At 42.3% G+C, this 19952-nt stretch overlaps 1 protein-coding gene across 1 annotated transcript in view; it reads right to left on the bottom strand.

The window, feature by feature from the left end:
* The window catches only part of ADCY10 (adenylate cyclase 10), an 85005-nt gene that overhangs the window by 36424 nt on the left and 28629 nt on the right, over positions 1–19952 (bottom strand). Inside the window, exons 16-22 of the mRNA XM_067467684.1 lie at positions 19225–19508; positions 16577–16713; positions 12871–12990; positions 11685–11954; positions 8052–8408; positions 4978–5046; positions 2067–2117 (exon numbers count right to left, since the gene is read on the bottom strand). Of these exons, the coding sequence (XP_067323785.1) occupies positions 2067–2117; positions 4978–5046; positions 8052–8408; positions 11685–11954; positions 12871–12990; positions 16577–16713; positions 19225–19508 (1288 nt within the window). The remainder of the gene's footprint in view (positions 1–2066; positions 2118–4977; positions 5047–8051; positions 8409–11684; positions 11955–12870; positions 12991–16576; positions 16714–19224; positions 19509–19952) is intronic.

Below are 19952 nucleotides of genomic sequence, written 5' to 3'. Positions count from 1 at the left end.
AGGAAGGAAGGAGGGAAAGAAGGAGAGAAAGAGGGAAGATTGGCCACAGCAACACGTGGCGGGTAAAGGTTGTTATTTCTATTATTATTATGATGATGCTATTGTTCCTATGAGACCCTTTTAGGGGGAATGGGAGAGGTGTCAGGTCCCAGAGGCAATGCATTGCATTATTGTTATTGTTATGATGGTGGTAAAATAAAAGGAAATAAAAAGTGAAAGAAGGAAGCAAACAGGGAGGGAAGAAAGGCAAAGGAAGAAAGGGGGAGGGAATGAAGGAAAGAGAGAAGGATGAAACCAAGTAGTGAAAGAAAGAAAGAGGTAGAGAAGGAAGAAAGGAGAGAAAGAGGGAGGAAAAGGGGGAAGGAATAGGTAGGGACCTCTCTTTCATAATAGTCCAGATATCTACCTCAACTTTGATAAGTTTTACTATAGGCCACAGCAACGCGTGGCAGGGCACAGCTAGTTCTTTATATTTACTTTATTCTTTCTTTTTGACATTATTTAATTCCAAAATAAGTACTTACTTCTAAGGATGGAAATTTTACAGAAATGTAAAATAATTTGAAGGAAATCTTTGAATGGAATTTAAACAAGTTCCTGCAGTGCTATGTGATACAATGAAATCCTAAACGAGGACAATGTATAGACTTTGCTTTCAGATGGAAAAAGCAAAGGGATTTTTTAAAAGTGTAAATTGTTAAATAAGATACAAACTTTAGAGATAAAACTGAAAAGGGAGATTCTGTTACTAGTAAGTCATAGCAGGATCAAGTGTGTGTTAAAGAAAAACCTTATGATGTTAATTATTACGTACAGCTGGTAATGTAGGTCAGCCAGCAAGTTTGGGCCACAACCAGTGGGGTATGACTGTATGGATTTTAGAATACAGTTTCGAGAAGCAGTACGCTACTCTGAGGAGAAGCAATATGTTATAATGCTGCTGTGCTCTTTGTTAGAGTGGAATAGCTATTTACTCAAGGTTTATGTTTTGCTCTCTCATTTGAATGAAGATGAAGAAGCCTTATTCTGTGTTGCTTACAAGGACTATGTAAATTTGTTACACTGTTTGATTTTGTATGCAACATTGCAAGTTTATGCCTCTGCTGATAGGCGTAAAGTTTTTCTATTCCTTTTTCCTCTTGTTTGTGTGTCTTTTGCCTGGAACTTGGCTAAAAAATGCTTTGCGCAACAGATCCAATAAAAGATCAAATTACTTCAACAATCGGTTTCATTGTTTTCAGTATAGAAATGAATGCCCCCGCATTATCACGGGGTGTCTGCGCCCTACACCGGTATCGCACCGCCTGACATCCGCCGGGAAGTGGCAGCCAGTGGTGGGGGGACCAGGGCAGAGACATCTCCAGCTCATCCCCTGTTTGGGTATCAGCCAGCACGTCAACGACTTAAATCCGGACATAGTTTTCTAAGATCTACAGAGACACTCGCTGGAACACCTCAGCAAGCGAGAGTCCAAAAGTGGCAGGCTCAAACCCAGAACCTCAACCAATGGCTGATACCAAATGAGAGACTCCCTCCTGGGCACACAGAAGACTGGGCGACTTGGAAGGCACTGAACAGGCTGCGCTCTGGCACCACGGGATGCAGAGCCAGCCTTCAGAAATGGGGCCACAGGGTGGAATCCTCGACATGCGATGCAGCCTGAGCCCTGCTACATGCACAATGGGGGACCTTCTTGCAGCAACGCCAGGGGCACTCCAAGTGGCCAGATACTGGTCAAAGGACATTTAATCAACTACCAAACTCACAAATTTTGTATTTTCTCTGTTTGTTTGCTTTGTTCTGTTAGAAATGTAATATAATTGACTGGCTGCCCTGACACGAGAAATAAAAATAGAAATGAATGCCAAGTAATTTTTTAAAAAACCTTTGAATTTGTAAATATGCTTTGGAAGTGGCTTTAAATTGAGGAAGGACCAAATTATAAAGATTAAAACAAAGGATAATGGACAACATAGAGACATAAAATAAAATTATGATGAAAAAATAACTTGCATAAAGCAATTTTTTCTCCAATAGCTATCTATATATTAAAGAGATTAGCCTACCTCTTCGCCTTGGAATTCTAGTTTCCTCCCAAGTACCAGAAGCAATGGTGTCTAAAGTAGAGGGAATAGAAACAAATGGAAATATATGTTTGATATGTTTCTATCATTCAAGAAGATAATTATGCTCTTGAACATCTGGGTGTAAATGCAACACACACACACACACACACATGAACAAGATAGTTCTGCAGGTTTGTATGTAAGTCAGAACAGGTACAATTTAAAGTGTAACTCTAGCCATATGCAGTGGTTTGCAAATATAATAGGTTGATGCGAGAGGCATAATATTATCCTAAGACAAGCCCCCGGTGGCGCAGTGGGTTAAACCCCTGTGCTGGCAGGACTGAAAACTGACAGGTCGCAGGTTCGAATCCGGGAAGAGGCGGATGAGCTCCCTCTATCAGCTCCAGCTCCTCATACGGAGACATGAGAGAAGCCACCCACAAGGATGATAAAAACATCAAAATCATCCAGGCGTCCCCTGGGCAACGTCCTTGCAGACGGCCAATTATCTCACACCAGAAACGACTTGCAGTTCCTCAAGTGGCTCCTGACACAACAAAAAAATAATCCTAAGACAAAAATCTAATCAACCTCTCTATGATTGTATAGTATCAATTAATTGTAAAACCTTTTTTTCAGTGTTATCCAAGCTTTCCACCATACCAGACAAAAAAACCCAGCAAAATATAATTTCAAATCTGCCAAGCCCAAATTGCCTCTTTGTTTTGCTTTTGTAGGAACTTGAAGCTAACTTTTGGTTTCTTGCTTTGTCAGGAACATACAGAAATTTCCTTCTGCCACTGTTTGAATAGAATGTAATCTATAAGAATTGGTATCATCTGAAACAAGAAAAACAGTTAGGTAAAAGAGTAATTTTACCCAAATATGAAAGCTTCAGTTTAGACCGGGATTAAATCCTGTTTAATCTCAACCTCTGCATAAGGCAGGTTTGGGGATCAAAAATATGGATTTTGAAATGACTCACAAATAAGCCAATTCCACAGAAGGGGGAAAGTACCAACACTGGCTCCAGTTTGATGTCCAGGGAGTCAAACTTGTAGAATTTTTTGTATATTTTTATTTATTTATTTGTTTGTTTGTTTGCTATATTTGTATACCATCCTTCTCAGTCCTTAGGCGACTCAGGGCGTTTTACAATGGCAATGATTCGATGCCCCAAAACACCATAAAACATCTAAAAACATTAACACATAATATAAAACCATAACAAGAATACTACTAATAATAAGAACAACAAGAATACTACTATTTTTTGTCAAAATGTTTGTCAAAACGATGGAAAAAATGTACATTATTTAATAGTGGAATTGGTTTTTAGGATCCCACCGATCACGTGCATCTTTTGGAATTAAAGTTATATTAGTGTTACTCATGGATCGGGTATATACCCCTGCAAAGTTGAATTCAGTATCTGTTGTAAAGGTATCATTAGCTGATCTCACAAAGATTTACAGTCCTGGGCTAGGGTCAGAGAAGCAGATGGCGGAAATAGAAAAACGGCCTGCCTCAGAGGAGTGTGCTTGCTCCATTCATGTTCAACATTTACACAAATGACCAGCCACTGCCAGAAGGGACAGCGAGTTTCATCTATGCTGATGATCGTGCCATTACTGCTCAAGCAGGGAGCTTTGAGATGGTTGAACAGAAGCTCTCTGAAGCTCTAGGTGCTCTTACCGCCTACTACAGGGAAAACCAGCTGATCCCTAATCCATCTAAAACACAGACATGTGCCTTTCACCTTAAGAACAGACAAGCATCCTGAGCTCTGAGGATTACCTGGGAAGGAATCCCACTGGAGAATTGCAGCGCACACAAATACCTGGAAATCACTCTGGACCGTGCTCTGACCTTCAAGAAGCACTGCCGGAATATCAAGCAAAAGGTGGGTGCTAGAAACAATATCATACAAAAGCTGACTGGCACAACTTGGGGATCACAACCAGACACAGTGAAGACATCTGCCCTTGCGCTATGCTGCTCTGCTGCTCTGCTGCTGAGTATGCATGCCCAGTGTGGAACACATCTCACCACGCTAAAACAGTAGATGTGGCTCTTAATGAGACATGCCACATCATCACGGGGTATCTGCGCCCTACACCACTGGAGAAATTACACTGTCTAGCCGGTATTGCACCACCTGACATCCGCCGGGAAGTAGCAGCCAATAGTGAAAGGACCAAGGCAGTGACATCTCCAGCCCATCCTCTGTTTGGGTATCAGCCAGCACGTCAATGACTTAAATCAAGAAATAGCTTTCTAAGATCTACAGAGACACTCGCTGGAACACCCCAGCAAGTGAGAGCCCAAAAGAGGCAGGCTCAAACCCAGAACCTCAATCAATGGCTGATACCAAATGAGAGACTCCCTCCTGGGCACACAAAAAACTGGGCAACTTGGAAGGCACTGAACAGACTGCGCTCTGGCACCACGAGATGCAGAGCCAATCTTAAGAAATGGGGCTACAAAATGGAATACACAACATGCGCGTGTGGAGAAGAGGAAACTACAGACCACCTGCTGCAATGCAACCTGAGCCTTGCTACATGCACAATGGAGGACCTTCTTGTGGCAACACCAGAGGCACTCTAAGTGGCCAGATGCTGGTCAAAGGACATTTAATCAACTACCAAGCTTGCAAACTTTGTGTTTTGTCTGTATGTTTGTTTTGTTTTGTTAAAAATGTAATACAATCTGTCTGGTAGCTCCTGACATGATAAATAATTAAATAAATCGCCTTTAATTGCCTCCACAACTTCAACCATTGCAATTAGACTCTCTTCCTTTGATCTGATCACTAATTATTGGCAAATAAAGTTTATTCAAATATGTTTATATATTTTTCCATTGAAATCTGGAATTATTTATAGGTGTAAATGGAATATTTTACCACCGCTTGATTCCAGCACAGTCGCCTTAGTACCACGCCTGGAGCCGGGAATAGAGAAGCATGTATTTGCTGCAAAAGAGTTTAAGAGAAAGTTAATCAACAATACTGACATCAAAGATATTTTATCAAAAATAGTGACTAACAGCTTGAAGAACTAATCAGACATTACTGTCATATTGTTTCATTTTCTTTTATTAGGAATATCAAATAAGTCTGTATTTTCAAGCTTAGAAAATTCACAGAAGCAGTGGAGAGTTAGAGTTAAATGACAAATTATGGTTGCTGCCACTGCTGATAGGTTGCACTCTGGGTATTTTGTTTTGTTTTTAGAGCAGTCCAAGACACAAGTACACACTCGTGAATATACAAACAAACACATGCTATCACAAACTTGTTTCTTCATAAATTAAGGAGATGAAGGTTGTGGCACAAGTAACGCAGTACAAGAAGCAAATACGGAATATGTGCGATCGACATTGGAATGGCCCAATCTACATGCTTGGATCATGTGATTTTAACGTTTTTATTTAGAGTTTTAATTCTTATATTTCATGTTTTAAATGTTCTTTTTTCTAGATTACTGCAATGTGCTCTACGTGGGGCTGCCTTTGAAGACTGTTCGGAAACTCCAGCTAGTCCAACGGGCGGCACCTAGAAATGGTACCTATTTAATGTATTGTCAAAGGCTTTCATGGCTGGAATCACTGGGTTGTTGTAGGTTTTTTTCGGGCTATATGGCCATGGTCTAGAGGCATTTTCTCCTGACGTTTCGCCTGCATCTATGGCAAGCATCCTCAGAGGTAGTGAGATGCTTGCCATAGATGCAGGTGAAACGTCAGGAGAGAATGCCTCTAGACCAGGGGTCCTCAAACTATGGCCCACGGGCCACTTCCAGCCCGCCAAGGGCACTTATCCAGCCCGCAGAGGAGGAGTGTCCCCCGTGCCCCTCCCTTGGCTGGCTCACGCTATCCGTCAGGTCCGATGGGCAGCGTGAGCCAGCCAAGGGCAGCTGCTCTGCGTGGCCTACTCGTGCGTAAAGCACCTCGCGAGGTGCTTTATGCGTGAGTAGGCCGCGCGGGGCTGCTCCTTCCTTGGCAGGCTCACACTGCCCATCGGGCCTGACGGATAGCGTGAGCCAGCCAAGGGAGGGGCACTGATTAGCTGGCCCTGATTGTTTCTTGTCTGGAGTTCCCCTGTGTTTGAGTGTTGTTCTTTATTTACAGTTATAATTTTAGAGTTTTTTTAATACTGGTAGTCAGATTTTGTTCAGACTAGAAATAGGAAGATTTCCCATTCTCTGCTCCTGGAATTACTGCCTAAAGAGGGCTAGAAAGAATCCCCTGTAAGGGCCCTTCCACACAGCAAAATAAGATATGTGCAATGCGCACAGGAATTTTTTAATTGATTTAAAAAAAAAACCTATAGTCCGGCCCTCCAACTGTCTGAGGGACAGTGAACTGGCCCCCGGTTTAAAAAGTTTGAGGACCCCTGCTCTAGATCATGGCCATATAGCCCGAAAAAACCTACAACAACCCGGTACCTATTTATCTACTCACATTTGCATGTTTTCTGCTAGTTCATCCCTAGTGGCACAAGAGTTAAACCCTTGTGCCGATAGGATTGCTGACCAAAAGGTCGGCGGTTCAAATCCAGGGAGCAGGGTGAGCTCCCACCTTTCAGCTCCAGCTTCTCATACAGGGACATGAGAAAAGCCTCCCACAGGATGGCAAAACATCCAGGCATCCCCTGGGCAACATCCTTGCAGACAGTCAGTTCTCTCACACCAGAAGTGACTTGCAATTTCTCAAGTTGCTCCTGACACTAAAACAAACAAGGAAACAAACAAATGAAAACCCTAGTTTCCATTAGTAATTTGATCTCTTTGCAAAACTGCTACACTTTCTCCAGCAAGTTCCTGTGAATTTATTCGATATTCAGTTTCCAGATCCAGAACATTTAAAGACAGAATCTAGTCTAGAGCTGTGGGAAAGATTGCGGTACTAGTATCATCAAGGAGCCATAGCAGCTAAAGCAGTGTTTCTAAACCTGGGGGTCAGGACCCCCGAGGGGGTCGCAAGAGGGTGTCAGAGGGGTCTCCAAAGACCATCAGAAAACACAGTATTTTGTGTTGGTCATGGGAGTCCTGTGTGCCACGTTTAGTTCAATTCCATCATTGGTGGAGTTCAGAATGCTCTTTGATTGTAGGTGAACTATAAATCTCAGCAACTACAACTCCCAAATATCAAAGTCTATTTTCCCCAAACTGTCCACACTGTTCACATTTGAGCATATTGAATATTTGTGACAAGTTTGGTCCAGATTTTCATTGTTTGAGTCCACAGTGCTCTCTGGATGTAGGTGAACTACAACTCCCAAACTCAAAGTCAATGCCCGCCAAACCCCTCCAGTATTTTCTGTTGGTCATGGGAGTTCTGTGTGCCAAGATTGATTCAATTCCATCATTGGTGGAGTTCAGAATGCTCTTTGATTGTAGGTGAACTATAAATCTCAGCAACTACAACTCCCAAATATCAAAGTCTATTTTCCCCAAACTGTCCACACTGTTCACATTTGAGCATATTGAATATTTGTGACAAGTTTGGTCCAGATCTATCATTGTTTGGGTCCACAGTGCTCTCTGGATGTACGTGAACTACAACTCCCAAACTCAAGGTCAATGCCCGCCAAACCCCTCCAGTATTTTCTGTTGGTCATGGGAGTTCTGTGTGCCAAGATTGGTTCAATTCCATCATTGGTGGAGTTCAGAATGCTCTTTAATGGTAGTGAACTATAAATCCCAGCAATTACAACTCCTAATAACAAAATAAATTCTCCCCACCCCACCAGTATTCAAATTTGGGCGTATCAGGTATTTATGCCACATTTGGCTCAGAGAATGAGAATACATCCTGCATATCAGAAAATTTACATTACAATTCATAACAGTACAAAATTACAGTTATGAAGTTACAACAAAAATAATGTTATGGTTGGGGGTCACCGCAACATGAGGAACTGTATTAAGGGGTTTTGGCATTAGGAAGGTTGAGAAACACTGAGCTAAGGGCTCGTACCTTCCTGTTTGGGTGGCTCCAGCTTTTTCAGCGTTTGAGAAACAAGCATCAAAACGGTATGTTCCAGCTCACTTTCTGCGACTTGTTCAGCCTTGCCGTCCCATGCATCTATATTTTCCAGCATGCCTTCCACTGCATGACGGTGGAAGGAAATGAAGTCTCCTCCTCCACAGCACTTGCAGCGGTGAGCATTCTTCTCCAAAAAACTGGCACATTTCAGATGCAAGGCCTTCTTCTGATTTTTCAGCCAAAGCTCATAGGCTGCTTCTTGTAACAATGGTGTGCAAAACGTCATGACTTTGCTCCCCATGACTCTCTCCTCTTGGTTGAGCCTATTGGAAACAACGATGCCAAGATCTGAAAAAAAAAAATGAGGTCAGAGTACCAAATGCTTAACAGATTAGAGAGATGGGCCAAAACTAACAAAATGAAGTTCAACAGTGGCAAATGCAAGATACTCCACTTAGTCCCCTATTCTGCAAGGATGCAGAATGGGGGACACATGGCTAGAGAGCAGTACATGTGAAAAAGATCCTCATGGACAACAAACATGAGCCAACACTGTGATGCGGCAGCAAAAAAAGCCAATGGGATTTTGGCCTGCACCAATAGCAGTATAGTGTCTAGATCCAGGGAAGTCATGCTACCCCTTGATTCTGCCTTGGTTAGACCACACCTGGAATATTGTGTCCAATTCTGGGCATCACAACTGAAGGGAGATGTTGACAAGCTGGAATGTGTCCAGAGGAGGGTGACTAAAATGCTCAAGGGTCAAGCCCTATGAGGAGCGGCTAAAAGAGCTGGGCATGTTTAGCCTGAAGAAGATAAGGTTGAGAGGAGATATGATAGCCATGTATAAATATGTGAGAGGAAGCCACAGGGAGGAGGGAGCAAGCTTGTTTTCTGCTTCCCTGGAGACTAGGACGCAAAACAATGGCTTCAAACTACAAGAAAGGAGATGCCATCTGAACATGAGGAAGAACTTCCTGACTATGAGAGCTGTTCAGCAGTGGAACTCTCTGCCCTGGAGTGTGGTGGAGGCTCCTTCTTTGGAAGCTTTTAAACAGAGGCTGGATGGCCATCTGTCAGGGGTGATTTGAATGCAATATTCCTGCTTCTTGGCAGGGGGTTGGACTGGATGGCCCATGAGGTCTCTTCCAACCCTTTGATTCCATGATTCTATGATTCTATTTGCTCAAACAAGGTATGGAATTGTTTTTACACAGACATACTCTCTCAACGGTCTACAACAAATACCATCTGAGGAAGGCCCCAAAGCTGTTACTTGTTGGTTCGTACAGGCAAGCAAGACTATAGGGACTCCTTTAGCTGTCAGCCAAGGGAGGACCTATAGTTCTCACCCATTGGAACGCTTGGGCAAGGAAGAACCACAAGGCCTCCTTTGCTTGGCAGCTGGGAGAGACCCATAGCGTTTGAAGACAAGTTAGCCTTTGCCCACCTGCCCCTCAGAGTTTCTGGGCTTCCTTCAGGTGGGTGGTACAATTATTATGCGAGGAACATCATTAAGGTCAATTTTTGTCACGCCTCAGAGTAGAGTCACCTTGCTTAGGACACCAAAGAACACACCAGCAGTAGTCTTTATGGTTTATTAAAATAAAAGATCAAAAGTTCAAAAAGGCAAAAGCATATTTCAAAAGATCATTCCAAGGTAACATAGACAAACAAGATCCATGAAGACACAGGCAAGGCAAAGTCCCGCGAGAACATGACAAAGTCCTAATACATGAACATGAAAGCTGCAAGATAGATCCAAAATCTCTTGGTTGAAGCAGGAAGTTGCTTTGACACTGAGGCACATTCAAACAGCCTGTTTAATACTCTTTTGACAACATGAAGGTGTTCCTATGGCCCCGAGCCTCCCTCTCTCGCCTGCTAGCGATCCTGACACTCCTTCGAACCTTAAATTCCAACCGATCAGCTCGATCTAAACTCAGGAAATCCGATTTATTTATTTATTTATTTACTTTACTTTACTTTACTTTACTTTACTTGTATACCGCAGTTTCTCAGCCTAACAGGCGACTCAACGCGGTTTACAACAAGGATAAGATCAATCAACGATATACAATTCAAAACCATTAGAGCACAATATACAATATTGACACAACAATAACAACACAATGCATCTCATAAACAAACTGGTCACAAGTGGAGGAATACGAAGAAAGGAAAAAACGAAAGAACTAATAAAAGAACTTTTTAAAGAATTGACATAAATGAAGTCAATGTTAACCTATACACACACACACAATAATAATAATAATAATAATCATCATCATCTTTATTTATACCCCGCCACCATCTCCCCGATGGGGACTCAGAGAGGCTTACATGAGACCAAGCCCAAACAACAATTACAATAAAGAAAATCCGAAAACGCAAACAATAAACAACATCATAGTTACATAAAACATGTGAATACATAACAATGCAAAAATCACACTAAGCACAAATACAATGACAATGGGCGGGCTACATGTAATGATTAAAAGATGAACTGATGAAAACTAATTAAAACTCGGGCAAGATAAAAGAGAAGCAGGTTATTTGCAGAGGAGGGCTCATTATAGTGGGGATTGTAGAATCAGGCTTTCCCATGAGGGGGGACCAGGCCCGTAGCCAGGATTTCGTTTCGGGGTGTGTGTGTGAATTTTTTTCAGGGGGGGGAGGTTCGGGGGGGGCTGAGTTTCGGAGGGGGGGCTGAGTCTGAGTGAAAGAGGGTCTAGCCTAGCAAACCTTTTGTATCATTACCCCAATACCCCCATGCATATGGGATATATTGAGTATGGTGATCAGATCTGATATGAATAAACATAACAGTTTAAGTAATGCACCAGTAAGGCCATTTCACGAACCACCATGAGAATTTCGGGGGGGGGGGCTGAAGCCCTTTAAGCCCCCCCCCCCCCCCGGCTACATGCCTGGGGGGGGGCGTATACTCCAATGACAAAACATTAAGGCTGAGCAATAGTGTGAAATTGCATACCTACTCACCAAAGGTGCAGCGGAAGAGCCAGGTTTTAAGGTTCTTTTTAAAAGTTTCTAGGGTAGGGGCTTTCCTAATTTCTCCAGGCAGTGAGTTCCAGAATCGGGGACCCACAGTGGAAAAAGCTCTCTCCCTTGTACTTAAAAGGCGAGCTTGTGAAACTGGCAGGGGCAAGAAAAGGGCCTCCCCAGAAGATCGGAGAGCCCGATACGGTCACAAAGGTAGGTGAGTCCCAAACCGTTTAGGGCTTTATAGGTGATAACCTGCACCTTGAATTGGGACCAGAAAATAAACAGCAGCATACACATACGCTAAACACAGAACATTACTGACGTTTTAAGTTTAAAAACGCTAAGGATTAGATGGAAGTCACAAAAAAATTAATTTTCCCCCTTTTTCTTTTTTGTATGCTGTCTCAGGTCCCTTTTTTTAATTTTATGTCCCCTCTTCTTTCTTCCTTCCTACTTTCCTCTCACAGCATTGTTCCCCCACTTTACTTGGAAAAACGAATTCCCCCATTTCCTTCCCATATTCTGATTATTCAAAATAAAATAAAAAATTACTTTAAAAGATATCAATTTTGGCAGAATTTTTGCAAAGTATCAATTTCCTAGGAACATGCCTACCAGATTTTTGCTGCGTTGGTTTCATAATTTTGGAGAATAATGTGCGTTCACTGGAGAATTCAGTAGCCTTCAAGTCTCTTCTTTCAATGAAGCATTGGAAGATATTGGATTCTACTAAGGCTGTTAGTGTCTGGTACATTTTCATCTTTGTCCATTCAGGGAGGATATAGAGAAGCAGTTCGGTGGTGAAGGTCACTCCAATGACAGATGCACATTTCACCACCATCTGTTCTGAAGGATTCATGTTGTCTAACTCAGCCAGAGCAATTCCTAAGCAAATAAAATTGTTATGCAGTCAGAAACGTAATCAGGATACATGCCAAATAAGTAATTCTAAAAAGTGACCCATTAGATTATTATAGTCAGAATATAGAAACAGTTCTAGAATTATGTTTAAAATTGGGACACAGAGTTTGCATCAAACTTGGCAGTGAAAAGACATGGTAGACTTCTTGTCCTGTGTTACACGGACAGCACATGTTGCTGAAAAAGAGTGCTGAACACTTAACAGAAAGTGATGTCCTCCTCAGAAGAGAAGGGTAGCACTAATAATAATAATAATAATAATAATAATAATAAGGAAGCTGATGAAACCATGGATCATATCCTCAGCTGTTGCAAGAAAATTGTACAGACAGACTACAAACAGAGGCACAACTCTGTGGCCCAAATAATTCACTGGAACTTATGTCACAAGTACCACCTAACAGCAGTAAAGAATTGGTGGGATCATATACTTGTAAAGGTAGTGGAAAATAAACACGCAAAAATACTGTGGGACTTTCAAATCCAGACTGACAAAGTTTTGGAACACAATACACATCACGATTGTGGGAAAGAAAAAAAGTTTGGATTATTGATGTCGCCATATCAGGTGACAGTCGCATTGAGGAAAAACAACAGGAAAACCTCAGCTGTTATCAGGACCTCAAAATCGAACCAGAAGAGACATGTCTTCAGAAAATAATAATAATAATAATAATAATAATAATCTTTCTTTATATTCTGCCCTTCTCCCCAAGGGGAATCAGAGTGAATTACAAATTACAGCATTTACATACAAAGGGCCACAGGGCAGCTCAAAATTACATGTTATGATTGTGTGGGCCTTCCAAACACAGTTCCTATGCAGTATCTGGATTCAAGAGAGAACTAGGACTTGACGAAGACTGCCTCTTCTCCTCACCTTTTAATGTTGGAGGTAGCATTATGCTATGTAGCTTCACATTCTGTCTAATTGTGCAAATGTATGATTCATTCTCACTTTCTAAGTTCTTGGATTCTTCACTCTTTAAAACAGTAGTAGCTTCAGGAAGGAAAATAAAGAAACAAATAAAGAAACAAGTGAGATAACTAGATTAAACCACGTCACCATCAATATCTATTAAAAGTACTTACAAATCCAGTCTACTAGGAGTCCTATACATACACACATATAATGCAATTTGAAAATTAAGAATCAAAACAAAGTAAAAATAATTTTCTATGGCAAAATGATGATGGACTAATATATTTAAATGCTCAATTGAAACTTTAAAAAGGTTGGATGTAGCCTATCTTTGAATGGCAGGGGCTTCCACAGTTGTGCTGTTTGTTGTCATGTCTGTCTTGGCATTAAATTATTCATTCACATTTTATCCTATTCTGCCATTTAAATTCACAGGCAACAGCTAAAGCTAGGAGTAACCTGAGGAAGATGTATCCATATCTGCTAGACTGGTATCCACAGATTTTGTATGCATGTCCCAATAAAATATGTCATAAGAAGACAAACATTGCTAAGATGAAGATCTTATAACTCAGATATTTATTTATTTCGCGCATTTCTACCCCGCCCTTCTCAACCCCCAAGGGGGGACTTCCTTCTTAGTAAGATACCTTCCTTCTTAGTAAAACATGCCATTTCTTTGGAGGCCTCCCTAATAGGGGTTCTGGGACTGGCAGTACACAATGCCCTTATGATAGGAAAAGTGGTATGTGCTTTAGTAAAGGGACTAAATATCACTTTCCCGGGCTTATATGCCATAAATATGGAAATGAAAGAATTGTGAGAAGCTACCTTACAAAATAGGACCATCATCAATTATTTACTATAATGCCATAGCCAAGGATGTGCTGTTTTAACTTGTCTGACAACGCCTGGTTTATAGAGATCAAAATGAGCCACTTACACAATTTGGTTCCTAAATAAAGGAGAATTGTGGATTGGACTTGTCATGTCTGACTTGGCCACGGTAGTCCACGCTCTGGTTACATCCCGTTTAGACTACTGCAACGCTCTCTACGTGGGGTTGCCTTTGAAGACGGCCCGGAAGCTTCAACTAGTCCAATGTGCGGCAGCCATGATACTAACAGGAGCAGGTCGCAGGGAGCATACAACCCCCTTGTTGTACCAGCTCCACTGGCTGCCGATTTGCTACCGGGCTCAATTTAAGGTGCTGGAGTTGGCCTATAAAGCCCTAAATGGTTCTGGCCCAAGTTACCTATCCGACCGCATCTCCACCTATGAGCCCACCAGGACTTTGAGATCTTCCGGGGAGGCCCTGCTCTCGATCCCGCCTGCATCACAGGCGCGGCTGGCGGGGACGAGAGACAGGGCCTTCTCGGTGGTGGCCCCTTGGCTGTGGAACGCCCTGCCCACGGACATCAGATTAGCTCCCTCATTGATGGTATTCAGGAGAAGAGTGAAGACTTGGTTATTCGAACAGGTGTTTGAATAAAAGGTGCAATGAATTTTAGGAATGGAACTACGACTGACGAGTTTGGATCATGATTTTAGTTATGAGACGCCAATTGATTGATTGTCTATGATTGTTTATTGCTTAACTTGTTTCTGTGTTAATCTGTTTTTAATTACCTGTTGATACCGCATTGAATTTTTGCATTGATTGTTCGCTTTGTTTGTGCTTGACTGTTGTAAACCGCTATGAGTCGCCTTAGGGCTGAGAATGGCGGTATACAAGTGAAGTAAACAAATAAATAAATAAATAAATAATATTTATGGCAATTCTTTTAATAGGTGTAATTTATTTATTTACCATATTTATATACCGCTTTTCTCAACCTGAGGGCAACTCAGGGCGGTTTACAAATGGCACAATTCGATGCCCCCAACAACATAAAAACAATTAAAACATTAACATAAATAACATCAGAAGAAACAGTAAAACCAGTAAAAACATGAATCCTCAGCGTCTCATTATTAATCATTAGTATTATCTCATTATTAATCATTAGTATTATCTCATTATTAATCATTAGTATGATCTTTTGCTTGTGTATGCTGTGTTTGCCTTCTGTGATACAGCTGTGTAGAACCTGCCTTCAATTTCAGAAAGGTCCTAAAAATATGATGTTTCTTAGGAAGAACACTATAAGAAATAGGCGTTGAAAACAAAAAGAGAAAATGAGGGTTGATTAGAGCTGAAGACTGAAATGGAAATTATTTCCAGTTTTCAAAGGGGAAAGTGAAGGGCTTAACAGAAAAAACGAGGGAGTTTGCCCACCATCGTTTGAATAAAGCTGCGAGTCACCTACAAAGAACTGAGAAAGCATATATTGATCACTGATTGGAAAGAGAGAGGAGGCGAGAACCAATAGGGAAGCATAGCCTTAGAAGCAGGCCTGTAGCCGGGGGGGGGGTGGGGGGGGGGGGTTGAGGGGCTTGAGTCTCCCCCCCCCCCCCAATTCTCAGGGTGGTCCGCGAGAAGGCCCTTACTGGTACATTATTTAAACTGTTATGTTTATTCATATCATGATCTGATCACCATGCTCAACAGGCATGTAGCCAGGGGGGGGGGGGGGGGGGGGCTGCGGGGGCTCTCAGCCCCCCCCCCCCCCCCCGAAATTCTCATGGTGGTTCGCGAAAAGGCCTTACTGGTGCATTATTTAAACTGTTATGTTTATTAATATCATGATTTGATCACCATACTCAATATATCCCATATGTATGGGGGTATTGGGGTAATGATACAAAAGGTTTGCTAGGCTAGACCCTCTTTCACTCAGACTCAGCCCCCCCGAAACTCAGCCCCCCCCCCCCGAAACCCCCCCTGAAAATTTTTTAGCCCCCCCCCCCCCCGAACGAAATCCTGGCTACGGGCCTGATGCTCAATATATCCCATATGCATAGGGGTATTGGGATAATGATACAAAGGGTTTGCTAGGGTAGATCCTGACCCCCACCCCCCCCCGAAATCAAACTCAGACACCCACCCCCCCCCACCCCCGAAAATCCTGGCTACAGCCTGCTTAGAAGGTTTTTGAAAGAATGCTTGCCTCCAGAAGACACGGAACATATAAGCCAATGGTTCTCAATCTATGGGTCCCCAGATGTTTTGGCCTTCAACTCCCAGAAATCCTAAGAGATGGTAAACTGGCTGGGATTTCTGGGGACCCACAGGTTGAGAACCACTGATATAAGCTAAGGTGTTCTTTGTTTGGCAGGACCGTCAAGCTTTGGGTGGAATGACCAGCTCTTCATTTGTGCGAATTTTCTCAATAAATCCTTGCTTTCTAACCTTAATCTATGTCTGGAGAAGATAAAAAGTTGGGACATCTACAAAAATGGTGTCAAGCCTATGCAGTTTTCCTTTATTTTTTAGGCTTTCGTTTTTATTGCTTCATCCTTTCATGCCAGACTCATCAGGAGGCAAGGAGTAGAACGGTGGATGTATCATGTTGTGTAACTGGTTCCTTTCCTACTGAGTCCAAGATAAAAGTACTGTAGCAGGTGAGCTGCATGATCTGAGTTACCTTTAAAGGGTACATTTCCATGTATCCAAATTTTGGGTGCCATAACTGGTCATTTCCTCCTCCTTCCCATATGAAAACAATGAGAATTTCTTATGCTCTGGAATTTCTTATACAGAAATTAACAATCAGTAGCTTACTGAAAAGGCTGTCCCACTCATCCTCTCTTTCTTCATCTTCCTCCACCACGTGGAACTGAAGCACGTTGTTTAGATGTAGGTTCCGGAGAAGCTCCTCGCAATAAAATGGGTTTCCATGGCTTCTTTGTATTAAAAATCTGGCGTTGAAAAGTGCAAAACTGTCAAAGTTGAATTCCAGAGTTGAAAGAACAGTTTATTAACTGTCATACTTCCCCCGTCCTTACATAGTTCGGGTCTAGACTATCTTCATGCTAACATCTCCCCCTATGAACCAGTGTGGGCTCTAAAGATCTGCCAGAAGGCTCTCCTTAGTTCCATCTCCATCTCAAGCGCAATGGGTGGGAACGAGGGAGAGGGCCTTCTCGGTGTGGCCCCCCCTACTCTGGAACACCCTCCCCAAGGAACTTAGACAAACCCGCACACTACAGAAACTTTTGGAAAGAGCTAAAAACTTGGTTCTTTCAACACACCTTTAATAGCATTTAAGATAGCAGCCAGATTACTATCTTTGGCCAGGGAAGGCTAAATTGATTGTATTGATCTCTTAATCAATGGCTATTACCATATTTTATTAATTGTATTGCTCTTGCTAATTTTATATGTCTGATTTTAAATGCGTTATTGGTTTAATGCTGAATATGTTGTATGGCACCATTGTGTGCTATTCGTAAGCCATCCCGAGTCCCTTATGGAAGATGGTGATGGGGTATAAATAAAGTTTAGTTATTATTTATTATTCTTCCATCTTTTATCATCAGCATGGGCACAGCTGATTGATGGCAAACTCAGCTTCAAGAAACATTACTGCTCAAATGGCTGTGAACAAAGCTAAGAGAATGTTCCATAGCAGACAAAACTGCTTTTCGTTTACATTTTCAAAAGCAAGGAGCTCCAGCCAATTAGTCTATCTGGAGCTGTGAAAATTGCCCCCCTCAATCTGCTTGCCTGCTGTGAGCACATACTGGGGAAGGCACACAAACAATATTTTTCTCCAACATATTAGTGTTTCATATTGTCTACTAGAAAAATGCTACCTTGAGTGGTGGTTCATTGACCAGTGCTAGGTCCAGGCCTTTTGCTGCTAGTCCCTAGTAAGTTTCTAAGAAAGCAAGCAAGTATAGCAAAATAAGCCAAATCACAACATTGTCCCAGACACATGGGAGGGGGGTGGAATATGCCAGTTTTCCACATCACATAGCCTGTGAAATACTCTTACTAGAAGTTTCTAAGTCAATTAAGTCAAGCAGTGGCAGACATCTCTGCTTACTTTTATTGATGACTAGCTGTATCCGCCACACGTTGCTGTAGCCAACCTTCCCTCCCTCTTTCTCTCCTTCCATTTTTTCTTTCCCTCTCTCCTCTCCTTCCTTCTCTTCCTTTTCCCTTCCTTCCCTCCCTTTTCTTTCCCTTACTCTTTCCCCCCTTTCTTCCTTCTCTACCTATTCTTGAACTGCAACTCCCAGCAGTCCTCCTGATCCCATCTATCTACCTACCCTATCTCTATCTAAAAATTTTATTCAGAGGATTGCTGGGAGTTGCAGTCCAGGAATAGGAAATTGGAAAATATGCATGGATTGGGATGCCCTCAAAGAAATACAAGAAGAAGCTTGCAGCTTGGAAGCAGTGTATTTGGATCATCCACCTCTCCTAAAGAGCCTGGTCTAGGGGATGCTGGGAGGTATAGTCTGGAAGATATGCTATTGTGTGTTTTGTTTGCCAAGGGAAGACGTTTCTGTGCATGCACTGTAGTGTCTTTTTGTGTTTTGGGCTTTTTTAAGTCCCTTCCACTGTGTTTTTCAGTGTTTTTATGGGTGATGGTCACTCATTGGCCTGATAAGTGTCTTGTGTCCAAATCCTGGTGTCAATTCATCCAGTGGTTTTTGAGTTATGTTAATCCCACAAACAAAGATTACATTTTTATTTATTATAGAAGTAATCAGAGAAGCATCTCACAAATTATCAGCACATAACAGTGTTAGTTAACTGACATTTGAATCTTATTTGGTAGAGATATAATATTAGCACCACTACTCAGCTCCGGTCAAAGGAAGGAACTGCAACAAAACTAGACACGTCACAGAACAGAACCACTGTCTGAACCACTACAGGACAGGTACAGTCTTACCTCACTTATCATGGATGTTCTGTTCCAGAGTAAGTGAAAATCCGCAAAGTAGGGATGCTCTGCCCACTCGAGTGGGCAGAGTGAACCTACTTCGCGGTGGCCTCCTCCTCGCCACCTCCGTTGCTCCCCACCTCGGAGGCCCCTTCCTCACCAGGCTAGGCGCCCAAGTCCGGTGCCCAGCTTGGCAAAGAAGGAGCGGGAAGCAGTGGAGGGATAAAGAAGGGGACGCCGCCGTCTAGGTCCTCTTGGCGACGGCCTCCTTCTCCTTGCCACCTCTGCTGCTCCTCGCCTTGGAGGCCCCTTCCTCGCCAGGCTGGGCACCAGAATGGGGAGAAGCTATACAGTGTTCCCTCACTGCTCCCTGCGAAACAGCGAGTCTGCAATAAGCGAACCGCAAAGTAGCGAGGGAACACTGTAATACATTCCCTGCTTTCTAGAAAAACAATGTGTGGCCTCTGTTCTTGTCTATTAGGAATTATTTTCTTATTAAACACTTTTGAAGGGAGTGACATTTTCTACTTACGTTTCTAGTTCCCTGGCAATACTGACCACCCCAAGGTCTTGACATGCCTTCTGGATAATTACGGAAGGTGTTAACTCCCTTAAATGAATGTAGGTAGTGTCAGGACCGTGCAATATTTTAGCTGCGGTCAGACAAGGTAATTTCCCCTTGGTATTGATAGGAGATGAAGACATGACGATGAATATGGGAATCTTCTGTAGCAAGTTATCCAGGAAATCCCACGATGCTGAATCAATAAACTGAGCTTCATCAATGACAAGAATAAGAACTTCTTTCTCCACAGCCTAAGATAGCAATAATCAATGTGATCTTACATACTTGAACATCTGTCATTTCACCATTTCATCTACCAAATGTTATTGCTATATTGAGCAGTGTTTGGTGGCAGAAAGGGAATTTCCTCAGTTCAGAATCTGCCTCTTCCTATGACTACTATTCGTTTTGTAATATCATACAAAACACTGACCCCATACATTAGACAGAAATAACAAAACATCATCAGCAAATAAATTTATCTTATGCCCATCTTTCCCATTATTATTCCCTAGATTTGGATATTTCTCCTTATTTGCTCTGCTGATGGTTAAATGGCTAGTGCAAATAAGATGGCGGGGGGGGGGGGGGAGGATATCCTTGTCTAGTTCCTAAGGAGAGGGAATATTTCAGATTCTATTTATTCACTTACTGATGCTTTTGCACTTGTATGCAACTTTTTAATAATACCTATA

Source organism: Anolis sagrei, chromosome 4 (assembly GCF_037176765.1).
Source record: "Anolis sagrei isolate rAnoSag1 chromosome 4, rAnoSag1.mat, whole genome shotgun sequence".
NCBI lineage: Eukaryota > Metazoa > Chordata > Lepidosauria > Squamata > Dactyloidae > Anolis > Anolis sagrei.
The sequence above is the reverse complement of the archived record's forward strand: the minus strand, read 5'-3'. Positions and strand labels throughout refer to the sequence as shown.